The sequence below is a fragment of the Crocuta crocuta genome, unplaced genomic scaffold (assembly GCF_008692635.1).
Source record: "Crocuta crocuta isolate KB4526 unplaced genomic scaffold, BGI_CrCroc_1.0 scaffold31, whole genome shotgun sequence".
NCBI classification, from domain to species: domain Eukaryota; kingdom Metazoa; phylum Chordata; class Mammalia; order Carnivora; family Hyaenidae; genus Crocuta; species Crocuta crocuta.
The window spans coordinates 448,992-472,304 of NW_027528362.1; the positions used below are offsets into that span (position 1 = coordinate 448,992).

The 23,313-nt window shown below is 40.4% G+C and overlaps 1 protein-coding gene across 4 annotated transcripts in view; it reads right to left on the reverse strand.

Annotated features, from left to right (window-relative positions):
* Positions 1 to 4,694: 4,694 nt before the first annotated feature.
* UGGT2 (UDP-glucose glycoprotein glucosyltransferase 2) overlaps positions 4,695 to 23,313 on the reverse strand; it is a 160,517-nt gene continuing 141,898 nt past the window's right edge. For 3 of the 4 annotated variants that reach the window (XM_077753866.1, XM_077753865.1, XM_077753863.1), the window contains 3 exons: positions 17,546 to 17,662; positions 13,312 to 13,438; positions 4,695 to 5,217 (listed from right to left, as the gene is read on the reverse strand). In XM_077753866.1, the coding sequence (XP_077609992.1) occupies positions 5,195 to 5,217; positions 13,312 to 13,438; positions 17,546 to 17,662 (267 nt within the window). In that variant the 3' untranslated portion in view covers positions 4,695 to 5,194. Of the gene's footprint in view, positions 5,218 to 13,311; positions 13,439 to 17,545; positions 17,663 to 23,313 lie in introns of those variants that run through there. The other variant, XR_013332606.1, reaches the window with a different exon arrangement.

Sequence of the window (23,313 nt, forward strand, 5' to 3'; positions counted from 1 at the left end):
GGGCTGCGCAATGCTTGCGGTGAACAGGGCTGTCAGGAAGCCGCGCGGCCACTAAGTCCTCACCGAGCAGTCCCGGAGAAGCGGTCCCGGAGGTCAGAGTCTGGCACTGCGTCTTAGGACCACAGCACGGAAGCTCTTCTGGGGGCTTACAACCCCCACCCCCCGGACGGCCCTGGGTCACCCCTTCTCCCTCCCAGCTGGCACCCGGCTCCCACCTCGAGGTTCCCCCCCAGTATCCCTGCCTTCCTGACACTTCCCTTCATAACGTGTTCATTTGGAGATTTACTGAATGCTGTTTGTTCGGTGCCGTTTGTCCTTCAAAAGGACACACAGTAGCTACTTAAGTAGTTGTTGGATTGGTTCAGGTTTCGGGAGACTTCATATTTTGCCTTCCTCAGATGAAGCCTTTTAGAAACATTTTCTGGGGGCGCCTGGGTGGCTCAGTCAGTTGGGTGTCCAACTTCGGTTCAGGTCATGAGCTCACAGTTTGTGAGTTCGAGCCCCGTGTCGTGGAGCCTGCTTCGGATTCTGTGTCTACCCCTCTCTCTTCCCCCTCCCCCACTCACACTCTGTTTCTTTCTCTTTCAAAAATAAAACATTAAAAAATTAAAAAAACAAACAAACCATTTTTTGGTAGAAGCAGAGGCTACATGCCAGGGGTAGATTTAGTGACTTCTGTATGAAAAAGGAGTTTGTGCTGCTCTGGATTAGGCTCCACTATACGACCAGTCGCGCTTACTTCAAAACTCCTCTCACTCAGCAAGGTGTTAATACCATGCTCTCTCTACCTTCTTCCCGATTTTAAATTAAACATGAGGTTGATCTTTGTCACTCAAATGTTTTGGTTTTGAACAGTCTTTTAAAATTTACTTGTATTCCCTTAGTTCTTACCAAAAACCTTTAATTAATTTAGGGAGGGGTGAAAACATGGCTGGCTTTCTTTTCAAAATTGTATTTAAAGTCTCAGTGGCTAACATCCAGTGCAATGTTAGTTTCAGGAGAATATGGTGAGTCATCACTTATGTTCAACACCCAGCCTTCATCACAAGTGCCCTCCTTAGTACCCATCACCGTCTAGCCCACCCCCCACCCACTTCCATCCAGCAACCCTCAGTTTGTTCTCTATCCTTAAGAGTCTCTTATGGTTTGTTTTCCTCTCCACCCCGCCCCCCGCCGATAAGTTCATCTGTTTTGTTTACTAAATTCCACACAAAAGTGAAATGAGATTTGTCTTTCTCTGACTTAAGTTTGCTTATTAGCACAGTACACTCTAGCTCTATCCATGTCATTCCAAATGGCAAGATTTCATTCGTTTTTGATGGCCAAGTAATACTCCCATTATATATACATACCACATCTTTATCCATTCATCAGTCGGTGGACACTCGGGCTCTCACCATAGTTTGGCTGTTGTCAATAGTGCTATAAACATCAGGGCGCACATGCTTCTCCAGATCTGTTTTGTATCCTTTGGGTAAATACCTAGTAGTGCAATGCTGAGTCTAGGGTAGCTTTTTTTTTTTTTTTAAGGAACCTCCACACTGTCTTCCAGGGCGGCTGCTCAAGCTTTCATTCGCACCAATGGTAGCGGAGGGTTCCCCGTTGTCGCCATCCTTGCCAACACCCGTTGTTCCTTGTGTTGATTTTAGCCATTCTGACAGGTGTGAGGTGGTATCTTCATCATGGAGAAACCTTTAGAGTGAAATCATATCTGGTAGGAAAAAGCCTGATCTAGTTGGGCACGTCCATGTGATTGATCAAAGACAGTTTTAAAATTCAAGCAATTAATAACTGTAGGGAACAAGATGACCTCCGAAATCTGAAATCTTTAAACAAGGTTGTTAACGGTGACTTTTTAAGTCAAGAGGTTCCACTCTGGAATCCCACAGAAAACAGAAGTTTGTGTTTGATAATCTGAGCTTTATAATATACCGTAAAACCGGAGCCGCCGTCCCACGTGCACGGTCCCTCCAGACTCCAGAGCGGCAGCTCGGGCCCCCAGGGGTCCCTCCCGCGGACCATGCGCCACTGGGCCACAGAATTGCCTGTAAGTTGAACTCTGGCCATCAGAGCCCTGGACCTTCTGGCCACTCCTCCCTCACTTTGCCACCAAAGGGGAGATTTTAACAAATCGACTGTTTTTTTGGAAGTGGGCGGCCTGCCTTAATTCTACCAAGTAAGAGAGGCGGGCACGAGGGGGGCTGGGCAGCACCTTGGACTTCATGGTCCGGAGCCTCATCAGCACCTTTCATCTCTGGAGCCAGGGGCCGGACACCTGTAGAGTCTGGTGGAGAGTCTTACTTTTCCTAGGGGGAGGTTTAATGTCACTGACTTCTGTGCTGCTGTAGCTCTAAGAATGTCTTAGCCATGCTTTAGTCACTGAAGGGTGTTTGGACTTGACATCTCCCTTCTGCCTCTAAAACGGTCCTGCTGGGTGCCTGAGTCAGGACCTGGCACACGTCGGAGCAACCGGCTCTTTGAGCATGCGCCCCCCGCCCCGCCCCCCCGGCCTTGTGTCAAACTACATGTTTCCTATTAAAGAAAAGCCTGATTTTATTTGTTAGCTCCAAGGCTCAGATGGTCTATGGTGCTTTCTGGAAGTACTCCGTTCTCTCTCTCTAGAAGCTCCATTGTCCTCTGAACTTGATAATTGGAGCCAAAGGATGGGCACTTCCAAAATCTAACCTTTCGAATCGAAGCTTCTCAGTGGTACGAAGACCGGGCTGCCTTCAGCCTCCATTTCTAGGTTTACTTTAATCCTAAAACTTACAGGTCTTTACAGGACAAGCTCAAAATCTGCCAATTCTTGGATAAACTGTTCAGTTTCCTTAAAGGAAGGGGAAAAAAGAAATGGATTATAACTTCACACAGATAGAAAATGTTTTCTTTTTCTACTAGGATTTGACTTTGGTTAAAGTTTGATGCAGGGTCTGCACCTGAATTCAGGATCCACAATGTACGCTAACGCCCCTGGGCTACAGTTCAGCATCTGCAGCTCAATGGAGCTGGTGGCCTTCTCTGTAAGAGCTGCCCTCATGCTCAAGTCAGACGTGAAGGTCAGTTCCCATACTGTGTCCCTGAGGGGGGAGGGTTTTGCATGGCACAGGAGTCTATATGCACTCAGCATAAAAGCCAGCCATTTTATAAAAGAATCTCCCTGTAAAGGAGTATCTTATTTATAAATCTGGATTTTTATTTTAATTCTAAAAAATTTATTTATTCTTGGGGCACCTGGGTGACTCAGTTAGTTAAGCATCTAAATCTTGATTTCAGCCCAGGTCATCATCTCATGGTCATGAGATTAAGCCTCGCATTAGGCTCTGTGCTGGGCATGGAGCCTGCTTAGGATTCTTTCTCTCTCTCTCTCAAAAGAAAAAAATTATTTTTTTTAAGTAGGCTCCATGCCCAATGTGGGGCATGAACTCATGACTTGGAGATCAAGAGTCTCATGCTCTACCAACTGAGGCAGCCAGGCACCCCTTAAATTGGGATTTTTAAATACAAGCTATCGCTCATCTGGAAATGAAACTTGTACACTGTGCCCTTCAAGTCACAAGATACAAACTAGGGAGGGGGGGCATCGAGACTTTATGTTATTCTGCAATTTCAGCTTATGTTCTGTGAAATACAGAATCCAGCATATTGGAGAAGATAGTCAGTAATGAGCACGGGAATTAGGTGCCTTTACCTACCCGATCCTTCTCCCCATAAAATTCTTAGGCAAGTGAAAACAGACTGACAAGGAAGTATAGGTACCATCTTACACTCACTCATTAGGGATTCTGTCCCTCCCACCACAGAGACCTCAGGTTAGCTGGGCTGGAGCATCTGACTTACTTAAGCACTCCTAGTCTCTCACCTATAAGCTTTACCAAACAGTCTAGAATAATCTAGGTCCCTCAGGGCAGGACACACCTGAAACACTCCATTTGATCACAGACAAGAACAAGTAACCAAGGGAGGGCCCTTGTGACGTCTAACTAGGAATGAAAGTGGCTGGGAGCAGGGGGCGATTTGCAAACACTCTATGGGCTGTGCTGCTGAACAGAGAAGGGCCAGGCTGGGTCAGCAGAGCTCCAGAAGCAGGGGAAACCAGCAGTGGGCGGTTCTGGCTCACCGTGGAGCTCAGATGGACCTGCCTGTCTCCTGAAGCAGACAGCTCCTGTCGCCTTGCAGGGTTCCAACAGGCCTGAGGCTCCACTGGACGGGGCCTTGGAAGGGCCTGGCATGGTGGCCCGGACTCACCTCCATTAAACGTTTCCCACACCGCACTCGTCAGGAGAGCACGTGGAGACCTTCTAGGCAATCGCGATTCGCCATGCTCAGCTCAGCCCTACTGAATCAGCTTCTTCAGAGGCTGGGATTCAAATGACACGGAGGTCTCTTCCATTCCATTCCTAAGATCCTGGATCTAGAATAGCTGGATAGTTCTTGAATAATAAATTCTATTCCTACTCATCTATTATTAATACACAGCAGGAAAACAAACTTCATATTCTTAACTTAGTTTCTACTGAAGTGACTACTTTTATACTTCTTTATACTTCTTTTGAAAGAATACATACATATCTCCATAAGCCTATGAATATAATATAAATAAAAATTAGAAACATTAAGAAATTAGGAAAATATAAATACAGCATAGGATTAAAACATCATATTGTTTAAGATAAATGATTACAGTACCACATGCCTTTCATTTAAAAATAAGTTATAAATGGGCTTTTTTATTATTCAGAGGTTACCACAAGTCCTCTTTCTTTCTCAGAAGAAAAAAAAACAACATAGGTTTCTCCCATTTTAAGTGCATTTTGAGAGCAGGCAAATACAGAAGCGTAAAGAGCTGGAACACACAGACACAGATGGTTTGATGATCCCCAGGAGGACCAGCGAGTCCATTATGTTCTACTGGGCTATCTGGCAAAATATCACCTTAATGGGTGAAAACCCAGTGTCTTAAGCAATAAGGAAAAAGAAATAATGTAGTTTTAAATACTCAATGGTCATTTAAAAAACATAACTTAAACTTATTCAATACATTAAGTACATGTACTTTTAAATAATATTTAAAGTGCAGAATATGTCACTGATCTTTAATGAAATGTCCACAAGTCTTAGCAGTAGTTCCACACTTCCCCAGCAGGTGGCAGATTTCTTGCAAATACTTTCCTCTTCTTTCTCATAGAAGCCAGTGCTAGAGTTCGTCATGTGTCAAAACTGTAGAGGAGGAAAGTTTATTTAGTGATTGAAATCTTAAATATCAAGTTATCTCAAATGTCACCAAGGTAAGAGATACAGAAAAATCAGAGATGCTGGCTGAGCATCCTTTTGTTTCGTTAGGACCTTTTGCTTCGTTATGTGAAATGAAATTAGTTATCTGTACATTATTGTATCATGGGTACTTACATTTGACCAGCTACAAGGGAGCTTTCATGAGTCTGTGAGGACAAGGACCCTACCTAGCATGCTGGCAATTTGAAGCCTTGAAATATATTGATACATTAGTCACCTTGCACAAATAGCCTATCACTAATGTAATGGCACAACATAGAGCAGAAGCCATATATGGTCCGCGTCTATGACGGGGAGAGGGAGCACTCAAATACTGATATAAGCTGATACAAATGTGAGGATCAGTGAAGACTCTCAGACACCAAAATGGTTTCTTCTGCATTACTGAGCTGTCACACACTGATTTTAAAACACTGAGAATTCAGAATGATATTTTCAGGTGGTAATGAATTAAAGTACAATGTACATGCATCCTAATCCACAATTTGAGATGGTAGACTGTTTCTTCTTCACTAGATTCTACCTGAGAGACAATAAAATAGAAAGGGAATAATAATAATGAGATTAGGGAAGACATTATTAAGATGTGACTGCCCCCTTAAAAAAGAACCAATAGAAGTAAAAAAAAAAATTTCCCTGAACAGAGGAGAAAATTAGGTAATAAAAAAGGAAATATAACCACAGAAATACAAAGGATCCTAAGAGACTACTATGAATAATTATGTACCAAGAAACAGGGACAAGCTAGAAGAAATAAGTCCCTAAAAACATACAACGTACCATGAATATATTGACTCATGAAGAAATAGAATACCTTAACAAACCTGAGACTGAATCAGTAATCAAAACCTCCTGAAAAATAAAAGTCCAACATGAAATGGCTTCACTGATGAATCCTACCAAACATTTAAGCAATAGTTAACACCAGTCCTTCTTAACTTTTCCAAACAACAGACAAGGAAGGACACATCCAAACTCATTTTATAAGATCATCATTAACTAGATTCCAAAACCAGAAAAGGACACTTTATAAGAAAAGAAAATTACAGGCCAATATTCCTGATAAAGATACAAAATCCTCAGAATATTAGCAAACTGAATTCAACAATACATTAAAAGGATCACACACCAAGATCAAGTGGAATTTATTTCAGAGATGCAAGAATGGCTCAATATCCACAAGTCAATCAACATGATAAACAACAAAAATATGAAGGATAAAATCATCTCAATGGATGCAGAAAAAGCATTTGAAAAAACTCAACATCCATGTATGATAAAAACTCACAGCTAAGTGGGTATAGAGGGACTGTACCTCAACATAAAAAAGGCCATCTATGAAAAGTCCACAGAAAACAAACATCACACTCAATGGCAAAAAGCTTTTAAAGGCTTTTCCTCTCAGATCATGAATAAGAATGCCTACCTATTCTATTAGAGGTACTATACTACCTATACTATTAGAAGTACTAGCCATAGAAATTAGGCAAGAAAAGAAAATGCATCCAAGTTGAATAGACATAAATTGTCAGTATTTGAAGATAACATGATATTATATAGAGGAAACCCTAAAGACCACCAAAAAACTGTTAAAACTATAAATTAATTCAGTAAAGTGACAGGACATAAAATCAATATACAGAAATCTGTTGTTTCTATACACTAATACAAAACTTTAAGAAAGAAAAATTAAGAAAATAATCTATTACAACTATATCAAAAAGAATAAAATACCTAGGAATAAATTTAACCAAGGGGGTAAAAGACTTGTCCCCTAAAAACTGTAAGACAGTGATGAAGACACAAATAAATGGAAAGATATTCCATGCTCGTGGACTGGAAGAATTAATATTGTTAAAATGTTCATACTATCCTAAGCAATCTCATGGTTTAATGCAATCCATATAAAAATTCTAATACAATTTTTCATAGAACAAACAACCTTAAAACTTATAAAGAACCACAAATGACACCAAATAGCCAAAGTAATATAGAGAAATAATGAAGCTGGAGGCATCAGGCTCACTGATTTAAAACTGCATCACAGGGGTGCCTGGGTGGCTCAGTCATTAAGCATCTGACTTTGGCTCAGGTATGATCTCATGATTCATGGGTTTGAGCCCTGCTTTGGGTGAACTCAAGCCCACTTCAGGTGAGCATGAACCCTGCTTCAGTGAACACAAGCTCTGCTCTGTGTGAGCCCTGCTTCTCTTTTTTTCCTCTGCCCCTCATGGGCATGCCCTCTCATGCCGCTCTCTCTCTAAAACCAAAAAAAAGAAAAAACAAACTATATCACAAAGCTACAGTAATCAAAACAGTTTGATACTACCATAAAAACAGATACACAGATCACTGAAACAGAATGGTGGGACCTAAGATAAAGTCACACATACACTGTCAATTAATTTATGAGAAAGTAGCCAAAAATGGGCAAGGGGGGGGAAGTACAGTTTCTTCAATAAACGGTACTGTGAAATCTGCAAAAGAATGAAACTTTGCCTCATTCTTACTCCAAACACAAAGATTAACTCACAATGGTTTAAAGACTCAAAACCTGAAACTATAAACCTCTTAGAAGAAAACATAGTAAGCCTCTTGATATTCGTGTTGGCAATGATTTTTCGTATTTGTCATCAAAAGCAAAGGATAAAAGCAAAAGTAAACAACTGGGACTACATGAAACTAAAAAGTTTCTGCAGAACAAAGAAACCATATATCTGATTAGGGGTAACACCCAAAAAATAAAAAGAACTCCTACAACTCAAAATCAAAAAACTAACAATCCAATTAAGAAAATGGACAGAGGCTCTGAAGACATATTTTCCCAAAAAAGACAGATAAATAGGTCAACAGTAAGATATCATCTCATACCCACAGAATGGCTATTATCAAAAAGACAAACTATAAGAAGTGCTAGCACGGATGTGGAGAAAAGGGGACCCTTGTGTACTGTTGATGGGAATGTAAATTGCTGCAGCCACGATGGAAAACATGTGGCAGTTCCTCAAAAAATTACACAAAAAGAAGGAAATCCTACCATTTGTATACAACATGAATGGACCTTGAGGAAGTATGCTAAATGAAATGTCAGACAGAGAAAGACAAATACTGTATGAGCTCACTTATATAAGGAGTCTAAAATAAACCACTACGGAGCTCACAAACACAGAGAATAGATTAGCGGTTGTCAGAGTGAGGACGGGGGTGGACAAAAAGAGGTGAGGGGTCAAAAGGTACAAACTTCTAGTTATTAAACAAGTAATAGGGAGTAATGCAGAGTATGGTGACTATAGTGGGCAATACTATATGGTATATTTGGAAGTTGCAAAGAGATCTTAAAAGTTCTCATCACAAGAAAAACATAACTATTCTGGTAATGAATATTAATTAGACTTACTGTGATAATTTCACAATATATACCAATAATGAATCATGTTATACACCTGAAAATAGTATAATGTTATAGTTATAAATTATATCTTAATTTAAAAAAAGTAAAAATAAAGAATAATAGGTCATGACCAAGCTGAGTTTGTTCCTGGAACATAGGAATGATTCAGTACTAGAAAACCTATTAATATAATCTATGATATTAATAAGTCAAATATAAAAACCATATAGTCACTTCTATTTTTTTTGAAGATGTGGTTGATAAAATGCAACTCATTCTTTTTTTTTTCCTCTGAGAGAGAGAGAGAGAGAGAGAGAGAGCACGCGCATGAGCAGGGGAGGGTCAGAGAGAGAGACAGAATCTGAAGCAGGCTCCAGGCTCTGAGCTGTCAGCACAGAGCCTGCCTGATGTGGGGCTTGAACCTACAAATCGTGAGATCATGACCTGAGCCAAAGTTGGGTGCTTAACTGACTGAGCCACCCAGGTGCCCCAAAATGCAACTCATTCTTGATAAAAACATTTACTACAACAGGAATCTATGGATATTTCCTCAATAGGTAAACTTTTTAGTCCAAGGCTAATATCTTACCAGGGAAACACAGAAGGTTGCCAAACAAGGTGAGAAAAAAAAAGCCTAACACACCACTGTTATGTAACATATTAGCTATAACCACCAAAGCAGTTAGACAAGAAAAAGCAATGTGAGGTGTAATGATTAGAGGAAAAAACATTTTTGTTTGCAGATAAGCTATATATGTAATCCTGGGGGGGAAATAATCAAGAGAATAAATGGAAATATTACTATAAAAAATATGGGAATTCAGTATGATCATAGAAATAAAAATTCATAGGCAGAAAACAATCTTTCTATGTACAAGCAAATGCCAGTAATATACATTGTAAGAGAAAATCCCATTTATAATAAAGATGAAATACCTAGGAACAAGTTTAAAAATATATGTATAAAACCTATATGATTAAAATGTTATGATCCTTGACAAATATAAAACTGAAACTGAACATATAGAAAGAACAGTTTTCACAGAGATGTCAACAGTCCCTAATTTATGTAATAAATTTAATGTAATCTTCCCTCCATCCTCCTCCCTACCCCACACCAAAAAAGAAAAACTGAAAAATTTCTGGAACTAGATGATTCTAAAGCTTATATGGAAAAATACACAAGAAAACCAGGAAAACAACAATAATGAAGTAGTAATGAGCAGATGAGCCCTACTCAGTTTGAAAACATGCTATAAATCTTCAATAATTAAAAAAGTATGCAATAGGCACATGTAGAGACAGAGACAAACAGAACAGGATAAAAAATGTGCCAAATGAGACATAACTCATACAGGAATTTGGTGTAAAGGCAGCAACAGAAATCTCTGAAATAAAGATCATCCAATTTTTTCCAGTATTAGACAATGAGCAAAAGATAAGAATAAGCAGCTGAAAAGCAGAAGAAATTACAAATGGCCCTTAAACATATGACCAGATTCTCAACTCCATTCATGTTACAGGTTGAATGCTGTTTCACCAAGATTCACTCTAACCTGCAGGACTCTGGAATGTGACCTTGCTTGGAGATACAGTCTTTACAGAGGTAATGAGGTGAAAATGACACCATCAGGGCAGACCCCCATCCAACGGGTCTAGTGTCCGTGTGGGGTGAGGACGTCTGCACGCTGGNGAATGATTGCCTCTTTGTTTTTGAGTAAAAGAAGTCTTCCAATTTTATTCTATATATAGTACTTCCATGTTGTTTTCATGTTCATAACAGACATTTGTGATTCAAAATTAAGTAAAAAATATAATCTTTTGTAAAACTTCTCTTTTTTTTGCACATACATATGTATATACATAAACACATAAACATGTCATTTTTATTTAAGATGGGGCCAATTATGTTACAAATATCACTCCATTTTTGACTTAAAATATGCTATCCACAAAATACATTTATCTCAATTCTCTTGAAAGACTACAATATTTCATTGTATGTGCTGTTTACACAATCTTCTATTAATGGACCAATTATTTCTATCTCATTATTAAAAACAATGGCATAATGAACATGTATACATATTTCTCTTATTTATTTGAGAGAGAAAGAGAGTGTGTGTGAGAGAGTGCTCCTGAGTAGAAGAGGGGCAGAGAGAGGGAGGGAGAGGGAGGGAGGGAAAGAGAGGGAGGGAGAGGCAGGGAGGGAGAGAGAGAATCCCAAGCAGGCTCCACACTGTCAGCACAGAACCCAACACAGGGCTCGAACTCATAAACTGAGAGATCACAACCTGAGCGGAAATCAAGAGTCAGATGCTTAATTGACTGAGCCACCCAGGTGCCCCTCACTTCTTTTTTTTTAAATGTAAACCTCTTAAAGTGAATTACTGAGTCAAAAGACACACATAGACATACACTGAAAAATTTCCTTAATTTATACAGCTACTGTATATCTATGAGTGCTATGAGTCAATGCCCTTACTAACCCTGGGTATTATTAAACCTTTAACTCTTACCAATTTGATAAGAGAAACATTTCATCTCCATGTTCTGTTCATTAAAAAATTTTGAGGTAATTGTGTACAGTTTCCTTTCGGTCTTCCTTTGTTCCTCTTTCAAAACCTCCTTTTCTGTCTTCTTCAACTCCCTTTTAAACAGTTGATTCACATCACTTACAGAATCCTCTGAACTGAAATGGTGTCTTAAAATATTTAAATTATTAATTAAAAATAGGGGCACCTGGTGGTCAGTCAATTAAGCATCTGCCTCGATTTCAGCTCAGGTCATGATCTCATAGCTCATGAGATGGAGCCCTACCATACTGGGCTTGGGATTCTCTCTCTGCCCCTCCCCTGTACACTTTCTCTCTCTTTAAAAATAAACATTAAAAAAATAAATTATTAACAAAACATGGATGTGTTTTATTTTTTAAAACAATTTTTTAAATGTTTTATTTATTTCTGAGAGAGTGTGAGACAGCGTGAGCAGGGGAGGGTCAGACTCCGAAACAGGCTCCAGGCTCTGAGCTGTCAGCACAGAGACAGACGTGGGGCTTGAACCCACAAACGGTGAGATCATGACCTGAGCCAAAGTTGGACGCTTAACTGACAGCCACCCAGGGGCCTCTGTACATGATTTTGTTAAGTGACAAAAATGTGGAGTTGATGGGCATCCTAGCTTCATTTTGCCTTTGAGAAAGAGAGAGAGAATCCCAAGCAGGCTTCACATTGTCAGAACAGAGCCCAGCTTGGCACCCCAACATGGATGTGTTTTAAATACTGAACCTCTCAGAAAATAACTGCATTGGTTTTGTTAAGGAATACAAAAAGTCAAGATGAAACACAATTTCATGCTTATGTAAGAATGTTTACATATATATTTTAAGTTTATTTGAGAAAGAGTGCAAGAGTGCACGTGCATGTGCTTGCACAAGTGAGAGAGTGGGGAAAGGGCAGAGAGAGAGAGAATCCCAAGCAGGCTCCATGTTGCCAGCACTGAGCCTGATGCAGTGCTTGAACCCACAAACCATGAGATCATGACCTAAAATCAAGAGTCAGACACTCAACTGACTGAGCCACCCAGGCACCCTTATATCGTACATTTTTAAGGTTTATATTTAACATTTCACCTTCTAGAAAAAATAAAGCTGAGGAAAATAAGAATATATTCTGAATCACTGGAAAGAATTATTGTTGAGGATTAATACAACCTGTTTTAAAGTCTCTAACACTCTTTGGAGGAGCTCAGTGCTATTTTTAATGTTTATTTTTGAGAGACAGAGACAGAGCATGAGTGAGGGAGGAGCAGAGAGAAGGGGAGACACAAATCCTGAAGCAGGTTCCAGGCTCTGAGCTGTCAGCACAGAGCCCAACGCAGGGCTTGAACTCATGCACAGTGAGATCATGACCTGAGCTGAAGTCGGACGCTCGACCACTGAGCCACCCAGGCGCCCCACAGTGCTATTTTTAAAAAAGAATAAAGAAAGACTGAGAGAACGAGGCACTGATGAGGAAAGAGAATTAGGGGGTGATCAAGATATTTATACCAGGTTTAACAGAATATTCAACACTCACTTGTTGAAGCTTTAATGTAGAGTATGAAATGCCTAGGTAGCCACGTTTTAAGCTTAGAAACAGAAACAAATCTAGTCCCAGTCACCCTCCGGCCCTGACTAGGGTCACCAGGACCAGGAACACACGGGAAATCATATCCCCTCTGGGATTAATTTAGGGGATAGGAGGTAACAGTTCCAGCCTCTATGTGAATCTTTCACTAAACCTCAGGGCTTGGATTGTCACATTTGGCAAGTTTGGTGTAATCTTAAAGACAGTATTTTTTCTACTTTTATTTTCTGCCTCTTGTGTCAGGAGGCTAATGCTTTAACACCCATTTATGTGGTGATATGAATTGAAGTTACATCCATGGGGGAAGAGATTCTCTATCCATGTCTTAAATTTGAGTTAATTAAATCCACATAAAAATGAAATTCTTAATAATGTCACAAATATTCTGAAAGAAATTCTCATCTGATCGTTTAATAAATTCATCAAGAAAAGAGTTTGTAATCTATTATTATTTCGCTTCAGGCAACACGATTCAGACACCACCACAGAATGATGGCTTACCTCCATTTTTCTTCTTGTTTTCAAGGTGATCTAACAGTTGTCGTATCTCAGTGTCATACTCCACCCATTCTGGGACAATCCTGGCAGCAGCTTTTAGCTTGGGTTCTTTGGTTTTGGGATTATTGCACTAAAAGTTTAAATAAAATGTGGTTAATGAAAAACTATTTTCCTTGTATGTTAATTATGCTTCAATTAAGGAAGGGAGGGAGGGAGGGAGGGAGGGAAGATGGACAGACCACTGTCCAGGAAACAAAGGGACTACTTGAGGACATTACTATGTCACTAGAGCAAACAAAACAAATTTTATAAAAGCAGAGCCCTAAGTACTAAATGTTTAAAGTGCTAAAAAATAAAAGTACTAAACTGAGTTTAGCAGGGGAAGGATCAAGTGAAATTCCAAGTGAAAGTTTACGTCAGCAGTAAGTTTTTAATGCAAATACCTCAATCAGAAATTGAAACAAAAATTGTTTAAAAACATTCTGATGGTTAACAAGGAGTCTGTCAAACACTTCTGCAAAATGTTTTGACAAAAGATCTAATTACATGAGCATTTTGTAAAAGAACATAACATAGTATATTAATAAGTATTTTCCTGTCTTTTCTTTGGACTAAAATCTGGCTTATGTATACTTCACGTTTTCCACAAATGTATTGGTTAGTCTTCAGAAATTCCTGGAGTTTCTTTAGCAAAAGCATTCCTTCCCCTTCATGTGCCTTTGTTTCTAATTAGCAACCGTGATGATATTAAAATTCAGTTAACTGGAACTCATGTGTCAAGATACTGATAGGTGCGAAATTCAGAGTAGTGTACACACCTCCCGTCTAAGCACATTAACCGGCCCAGCTGACGGACACAGCAGGGTAACAATGCGCACAGCTCCTCCGTTCTCTCAGGTCCAACTCTTTGCTGACCAGTAGTGAGACCCATACAGTTCTCTTAACTGGGTGTGTGTGGGGGGGTGGGGGTGGAGGGGGGTCAGGATCTTAGTGCTTCATCACACGGGAGGAAGCTGAAATAAGAATCTCCATGGTTCCACGGATACCTGATCAATGTAAACGACGCAGTGAACAACTGGTCCTGCTATGGGGTTTCTTGGGAACTTAAAAGGTCAAAAGGCAAAGTGTACAGGAGGGGACGAACCTGACCCTGGATATATGTGACCGTGCGGCCGACAAGATGCTAACGTGCTGGATGTGAGTTGTGAGGAGAGAGGCCAATGACAACCCCCAGGGGGTGGGGCTGAGTGATGTGAAGGACCCCCACTCAGAGATGAAGCACCGTAGGAAGTGCACAAATGTCACAAAGTTCCAGAAGCATCCCATTTGCTCTTTACAAGGCATTAATAGAGAACACATCTTGAAGCTCACTTCCATGCGACATCATCTTGCAGTTGCTGCAACTTGCTTTCTCCTTAATTCCTTACAGGAAAGCTACTGGTTACATATGGGCCATAAGCCTGCTGTCTTTAACCCCTTCCTCATCAAATATTTTCAGTTCACTGCACTGTGGGTCTTTTTCTATAGTAATATATTCCTGAAGTAAGTGGGGAAAGAGGATTTCTTTGCAGAAATTAACCTTAAAGGCATTATGCTCTATAATAAATAAAGTGAAGATAATGGAACTATTTTCTTTCATTTTAATTCTGTCAGAAACTATTAAAATACTGTTTCCCTTCAGTTTTTGTCTTGCAATTCCCCCCCCTACAATCTATATGGTGGTGCTTAAATGGGCTATCGTGCCCTTCAGGGGAGCTTTGGCAAGGTCTGGACATATTTTTGGGTGTCATGACTGGGGGGTGATGTGGTGCTACTGCCACCTAGCGGGTGAGGCCAGAGATGCTACTAAAGGTGAGCCAGTGCCCAGCACAGGCCCCCGCAGTAATGAATTACATGGTCCCAAATGTCAATAGTGCCCAGGATGACTGAAACAGAGCTGAGGTAGTATCACGGTATTCATAAATGCTCTCATTCTTACCTTCGATACCATTAATCACACTTTTCCCTCTTCATTAGGCCATTTCTTTGGGATTTGTCTTAACTCCCTTAACTTTTTCCCTAAGAAGTTGGCCCAAATTTGCAAGTTCTCTCATTTTTAAGAGTTTCTGTGGGAGGAATGGCTAGCTGTCCACAAAATTTATGCCATCTTTTTTCTACGTAGACCCATCACTAAGAAGTAGCTGCCCATCCAGGAATAACATTTCTTAGCTCCTCTTACATCTAGATGTGGCCACAGGACCAATGCACCAAGAGGCATTGGCTTTTAGGAGTCAGGAAGCATTCCTCATACTCTTTCCCTCCCCTCCAGATCAACACCACCCAACAGAAATATGATGGAAACCACATATGCAATTTAAAATTTTCTAGTAGCCACATATAAAAGTATAAAAGGAACAGGTAAAATACACATATAAATATATCAAAAATACTATCAGTCAATATGTAATAAGTACAAATATTAGTAAGAGACATTTTTACATTCTTTTTATTGTACTGAGTCTTCAAAATCTAGTATTTCATACTTCACATCTCCATTCAGATTAGCAACATTTTAAGTGCTCAATGGCCACACAAGGCAAGTGGCTGCCATACTGGACACATCAGCTTCTGATGGGTACAGACGATGACAGCACCTCAGAGGAAGAAGGAGCCACAAGATGGACGGAGGCTGGTTCCTGAGTCCTGACGGACAGGGACGCTACTTGCTGACAACCCCCACTTAGATCTGGATGTGGGTGAGGGTGGCACCACTTTAATCTGGGGATGTTATAGTTAGCTCATGCTAACCTAAGTGTTCAACGTCCCAAGAAGACCGATGTCACTAATGTATGAGTCAGAACCTTGTATGTCACAGCACAACCGCAACATCTTACGAGGTATGTTCAGCAATGTTCCTGACCTCTCTTTAGAAAATCCCCTTACTTTCTTCTTAACAAAGCCATCTCGTTTCTGCTACTTCCCATCACCGTTGCCTGTAGTCCGACAAGCTGGCGTGCTACCACTTTCCTATACATTTCGACACGTGCCTAGAGATTGTCTCTAGATTTTACTGTCCTCTCTTATTTTGTTCAAAACTGTATGAATGCTAATATTTTGATAGTTTATTTTTAACTGAGGATCTTATAAATAATTATTTTAAACTTAAATTAGCACAGAAAGCAATACGGTCAGAAAAAGAATGAGGATACCTTATGACTATTAAAGACAATATAGTACTGGAATGTAAGTTCAAGATAGCTGTACAGTATATTCGTTTGAAATATTTCATGTCTAAGGAGAAAGATAGTATAGTTAAATGGCTGAAAATTTAACTGCGTAGCATTAACTGCTTAAAATTAAAAACTTAAAAATTTCCTCAAAAGGAAGGAAACAACCAGACACGCATAGGGTAATTCAAGTAGACACAGAGTCCACTGGTTAGCTTCATCTGGGAGCACTCCTGGCAGGAGAACCATACTGACGCGTGTTATGACGACAGCGAATCCAGGAACAGCTCAGCGGCTCGCGGCCTTTCCCTCAGAGGGCCCCGTGCGAGAGAGAGAGGAGCCCGGCAAGCCTGAGGTCGCTCTCCGCGGAAAGGCCTGCCTGCGAGGAGGGCCCCTGGCTGCCCTCCGGGAACGTGGGTTTCAGGAGTGTTCCTGCCATTCCTGGTAAAGGTGGCTCAGCTGCCGAACCTGTGCCGACCACGCGGTTTATGCTACACACCTGCTTTCCTTCTGGTTGTCGGCAATTATCAGTGTTTCGAGTGTTAGGTGCCTGGTATGTGACAGGCAGGGGCGTGCTTACGACAGCAGCCCTCAGTAAGAATCCTGGGCTCCTGATAAGCTTCCCTGGTGGACGACACTGCCCGTGTGCGTGGAATTCCTGGCGGCTTACGGGACTCCGCCTGCCCCGGGAGGCTGCACGGGGACAGGCCCTTGGAAGCTGCATCTGGCTTTCTCTGGACTTTACCCCATATGCCCTTCCCTTTTGCTCTGTACCCACTGGAATAAAGCAGAGCCACGAGGATGATGATATTCTGAGTCCTGCGAGTCCTCTTGTGATGCAGCAAACTTGGGGGTGGTCTTGGGGGCCCCCTGACACAGCCCTGTACTTGGGCCACCTAAGTAAATATAACAGTAAAGAACAGACTAAGCAGCAGTGTGCCGTATGTGTGCCATTCCATTTGTAAAAGAGAAAATACTTCTATTTGAACATTTTCACACTGGCTTATATACAAATGACCACACACACTCACCAGATCGATTGTTTTGGCTCTCTGTTTGGATTCATCGTCACACCAGGTTTCACACCACAGCCAGTCTTGAGGAAGAGACTTAATGGCGACTTGATAAATCATATTATTGGGAAGATCCTATAGAAAAAAACGATTTAAACAAAGAGGTACAGAAATTAGAGTCAGAGGGAATGTGGTTGATGAGGTCAATTAAATTAAAAACAGGTCCAAAAAGATATACACAGATCTAAAATATCTAATTTTAAGCTAGTAAATACTGATCTGACCCAATCATCTTGCATCACAATGAATCCATGTACTAGAACTGTGCCCACAGTTGCCCAGCACTTTACCCCTTGTGTCAGGAATGAAGCAGAAAGCCCAGAAACCCACCGCTCTTCATTCCCCCTAAGCAGGCAGCCTCGCTGCCTCTAGCTGCCCTGAAACACGGCGACTGGTCACCCACACCATGCCTGCTCTTGCGGTTTATGGCAGCCATCACCATGCTCTCCAGATGTGGAGGTGAGCTTTCATTTCTCTATTGGGAAACAATGCTCTGGGAGAATTCTCACATTTCTGCACACGCAGGGCTTTCGAAGCAGAGACTGCTGGCACCTGGGTTAAAGCAAGTTTAAATGGCAAATGAGCCTCATAGGTGACAAAACCCTCTGAATCCTGCCCACAATCACGTGAGTGACCACCGCAGTTGAGTCTTCAGATTAGACGGCAACCCGTGGGTCCACAGACTTCAGCGTCATGAGGGACTGCGGAGCAGAATACCCAGCAACGTCAGGCCCAGATTCCCGACCCAGTTACTGTGAGCGGCTAGGTTTTCAAGTCAGTCACTGGGTAGCAACACATAATGAATACAGGATTGCTGTAGGATTTGGATTTTACAAATAAAGCTGCTACTATCCCAGACACAAGTATTTGTGTGGATATATATGCTTTCATTTCCCTTGAAAGAAAACAACGGGTCATATGGTAGGTATAAATTTAAATTTTAAGAAATCCCCAGACTGTTTTTCAAAATGGTTATAGTATTTTACATACTCATTGGCAACACAAGCGAGTTCTAGCACATCCTTGTCAACACTTAGTATGGTCAGTCTTTTTAATATTAATCATCCTAATAGTGTGTGGAATTACTCACTGTAGTTTTTCATTTCCCCGAAGACTAATGATCTTTAGCATCTTTCATCTTTAGCAATGATCTTTACCCACCCCATAATAGTGGGTCTATTACCACTTGATCATCATCTTCGGTTAAGGGTCTGTTAAAATCTAATTAAAAATGATTTTCTTTATTAGTAAGTTTCAAGAGTTCTTTTATATATTTATAAATTATTTTCTTTTGTGAATCACACTTTTAACAGTCTAAAAACATCTCTGTATCAACCAAAGCCATAGAGATTTATATTCTATCCTATCTTCTAAAGTTTTATAGTCTTACATTTTATCTTTAGACCTATGGTGTTCTGAGCCAGTTTTCATATATGGTATGTGTCACAGATTCTTTGTGTTTCGCTTTCTATATGGATGTCTAGTAGCTCCAGCACCAATTGTTTAAAAGGCCGACCTTTGTCCACTGTGCTGCCTTCAGATCTGTCTCAAAAAGTCAGTTGTTCAGGGGTGCCTGGGTGGTTCAGTCGGTCAGGCGTCCAACTCTTGATTTCAGCTCAGGTCATGATCTCAAGGTTCATGGGATTGAGCCCAATGTCTGTACTGACAGTGTGGAGCCTGCTTGGGATTCTATTCTCTCTCTCTCTCTTTGCCCTTCCCCTGCTTGTGCTCTTTCTCAAAATAAATAAATAAAATTAAAAAAAAAAAGGTGAATTGTCCAAATGTATGGTTACTTCTGAAATCTCTATTCTGATTATGGATTGAATTATTTATCTGTATACCACACCACACTGTTTTGATTATAGTAGCTTTATATCAAGTCTTGAAATCAGGTAAAATAAGTCTTCAAACTTTGTTCTTTTTCAAAGCCATTTTGGCTATATAAGGTCTACTGCATTTCTGTATGAACTTTATAATCAAATTTGTCAGCTTCCCCAAGAAAGCCTATAGGAAAAAAAAGAACCCTATATTTTTGTTAGAGTAACATTAAATCTAGAGATCAGTTAGGGGAGAAATCATATCTTAACAGTATTACATATTCGGACACATGAGCAAGGTAAATCTAATAGTTATTTAGATGATCATTAATCTCTCAACAGTGTTTTGTAGTTTTCAGTCTCTAGGCCTGGATCATTCAAAGTCATTAATTTTAAAAACACTATTAAAAATACTATCATCTTTCTACTTTCTATTACCAACTGTTGCTAGTATGTAGAAATACAGAACTGATTTTCATATGTTGATCTTCTATCTACAGATTTGCTAAATATATTTAACATATATCTTTTCAGTAGATTATAGAGAATTTTCTACATAGGTGGCTCTATCATCTAAAAAAAAAGTTACTTACTCCTTTTTTTTTCTTTTTTTAATGGTTTTATTTATTTCTGAGAGAGATAGCATGAGCCGGGGAGAGTCAGAGAGAGAGGGAGATACAGAATCTGAAACAGGCTCCAGGCTCTGAGCTAGCTGTCAGCACAGAGCCCGACGTGGGGCTCAAACCCAGAACGAGATCATGACCTGAGCCAAAGTCAGACACTCAACCGACTGAGCCACCCAGGTGCCCTAAAATGTTACTTATTCTTTGCCAATCCAGATGCTTTTATTTTTCTTGCCTTGCTGCACTATCTAGTATCTCTACTACAGTGCTGAATAGAAATGATGAGTGGATATCCTTGCTTTGTTCCTGATCTTAGGGGGAAAGTATTCAGTCTTTCACTGTCAAGTATGATGTTAGCTATAGATTTTTCATAGGTGTCCTTTGTCAGGTTGAGGAAGTGCCCTTCTTGTCCTACTTTGTGGAGAGTTTTCATTAGGAATGGATGTTGGATACATCAAATGCTCTTATGTATTTATTTAGATGATCATATGGTTTTTCTTGTTTTTGGTCTGTTAATATAGTGAATTACACTGACATTCTAAAGTAGAATAAACTCTGGTTTATTAGTTTAGTTATGACATAGGGTCTTTTTAATAAATATATTGCTGGATTTGGTTTCCAAGATTTTATTAAAGACTTTTACATCTGTTCATGTGGAATGTTGGTCTGTCACCTTCCTTTCTTATAATTTCTTTGTCTGGTCTTAATGTCAAGGTGATGTTGGTTCTAGAATGAGTAAAACTGGTATTATTTCTTTCTTTAATGTTTGGTGGGATTCATCACTGAAGAGAGATTTAAATGGAGATTAAACTAAACATAATTTTCTCAATTGACACAATTGACTCAGACTATTTTATTGTGAGTGCATTTCAGTAGTTCGCCCACTTCATCAAAGTTTCTATATTAAGCCAAATCATAGTTCTGTTGCACATATAGGCTAACAAAATGTGTATTTTCTGATATTAGTCTTTTCATCACTGAAGATTATATATCCATTTATCTAAGTTCCTTTTATATTCTTGTATAAGACGTTTTACTTTTCTTCACAAAAGTCTTGGATATACATTTACATATATGACAATGGATTTTTTGTTAGTCTTTTTGTTTAAAATTGATTTGTGTGGTGTTTTTACAGCAATGCAAAACCAATAAATGTATTGAACCCTTAGTAGTTAAAAAAACAAAACAAATAAAAAAAGTTGTTGAATATATTACCATACATTTATTTGTAACAATCCCTCATTACCCTTTCAATATCTATAGATATTGCGCTGTCACGTTCTCACTTCTATATAGTGATTTGTGTCTTTCATTAAACATTTTTCTGATCAGTCTAACCAGAGGTTTCTGTTTTATTAATTTTCTCAAAGAACCAGCTTTGGCATCGTAAGAAAATCTATGAAAACATATCAGTTTTCATCTCATTGATTTCTAATCTTAATTATTCCCTCTTTCCACTTACTTTAGTTTTAATTTGCTCTTTTTTTTCTAGTTTCTAGGCAGAAAGCAGAGGTTGCTTGACACCTTTTTTCTTTTCTAATAGGGATATTTAGTGCTACGAATTTAGCTCTAAGAACTCTTTTAATTTCTTCAGATGATGGACCTTATCATTAGGCTAAAGAGAAGTAGTCTAAGGCCAAAATGGAAATAAACTCAAGTGAAATGGTGGATGGCTTGGCTGATTGGTGAGCATAAAGGAAGATTAAGAACAAGGAATTCCGGGTAAGAGCTTATGGGGATGGCAACAACTGTCAAGATCTGTGTGTAATGCATGTTACGTATTCACCAGAAAGCATTCGCACGGAAGCAGCACCAGATGGTCAGTGTGCTGCGTCCTGCTGACGCACACCGGTCTTGGTCACAGGCCACCCCAATGGTGCAATGGGTACATGAGGGGAGGAGTCAACGCTGGCAGAAATGGGATCACGTGTGGATCCAAAAGCCTGAGCTCTGCTAAACCAGGGCTGATGTAGCTCTTACGGCTGGCAACATTAGAGACANATATTCACCAGAAAGCATTCGCACGGAAGCAGCACCAGATGGTCACACAGTGTGCTGCGTCCTGCTGACGCACACCGGTCTTGGTCACAGGCCACCCCAAAGGTGCAATGGGTACATGAGGGGAGGAGTCAACACTGGCAGAAATGGGATCACGTGTGGATCCAAAAGCCTGAGCTCTGCTAAACCAGGGCTGATGTAGCTCTTACGGCTGGCAACATTAGAGACAAACACTGAGTTCTGATGCGGCACTTTGCAAAGACTAATCAGCTGTTGGGTGGCAAGCTGACTAGTTCAGAACCTCTCTAAGCAAGTAGTGACAGAGATTCTTTAGAACAGAAATATACACATATGCTGTGTATGGCTTTGCCCTTCCTGCTCTCAGAGACTTCGCACCATTATCCAAGTGCTTCTACAACTATCCATGGAGATAGGATAATATTGCATTAGACCAAGAGACCCACTTTACAGCAAAGAAACTTGATAGAGGGCGCACGACCAAGAGATCTGTGGTCCCATCACACACCTGACCACCCAGAAGCTGCTGGCCTGACAGAGCAATAGAATGATTTACTGAAGGCACAGGAGAGGTGCTACCTTGGAGACAATACCCTGGAAAGGGAGGTGCTGTCCTTTAGATGCAGCATTATGTCCTAAATCACTAACCATTATATGGAACTGTGTCACCACGTGGAAGAATTACACGGGTCCAAGGGGCAAAGGAGAAGTGACCCTGCTTATCCTCAGTCCCTGTGACCTTCCTGGGGAAGCTGTGCTTCTAGGATGTTCTAGGTCGTATCATTAGGTTAAGCAAATCTGGAAATCAGTAGGATAACGAGAAAAAAGGTGTTTATCAGGGGTAACAAAATGTAAGGCAGTAGCCAGGTGGGACACAGGATGAAAAGAGTCTTAAAGATCAGAGATAGAGACATGTTTAAATGATAATGGAAGGAAGTAAAAATCACGGTAAATAAGACGGGGCATGTAGTGGGACGAAGAAGCCTAAGGATGGAAAAGTAAAGATAAAACTGATCAGTTTTTTTTTTTTTAATGTTTTATTTATTTCTAGGGGCGAGAGAGAGGGAGCAGGGGAGGGTCAGAGAGGGAGTCACAGACTGAAACAGGCTCCAGGCTCTGAGCTGGCAGTCAGCACAGAGCCCAACGCAGGGCTCGAACCCATGAACCGAGAGATCATGACCTAAGCGAAAGTCGGACGCTTAACCGACTAAGCCACCCAGGCGCCCCCCCCTTTTTTTTTTTTTAAACTGATCAGTTTTGAAAATGCTGA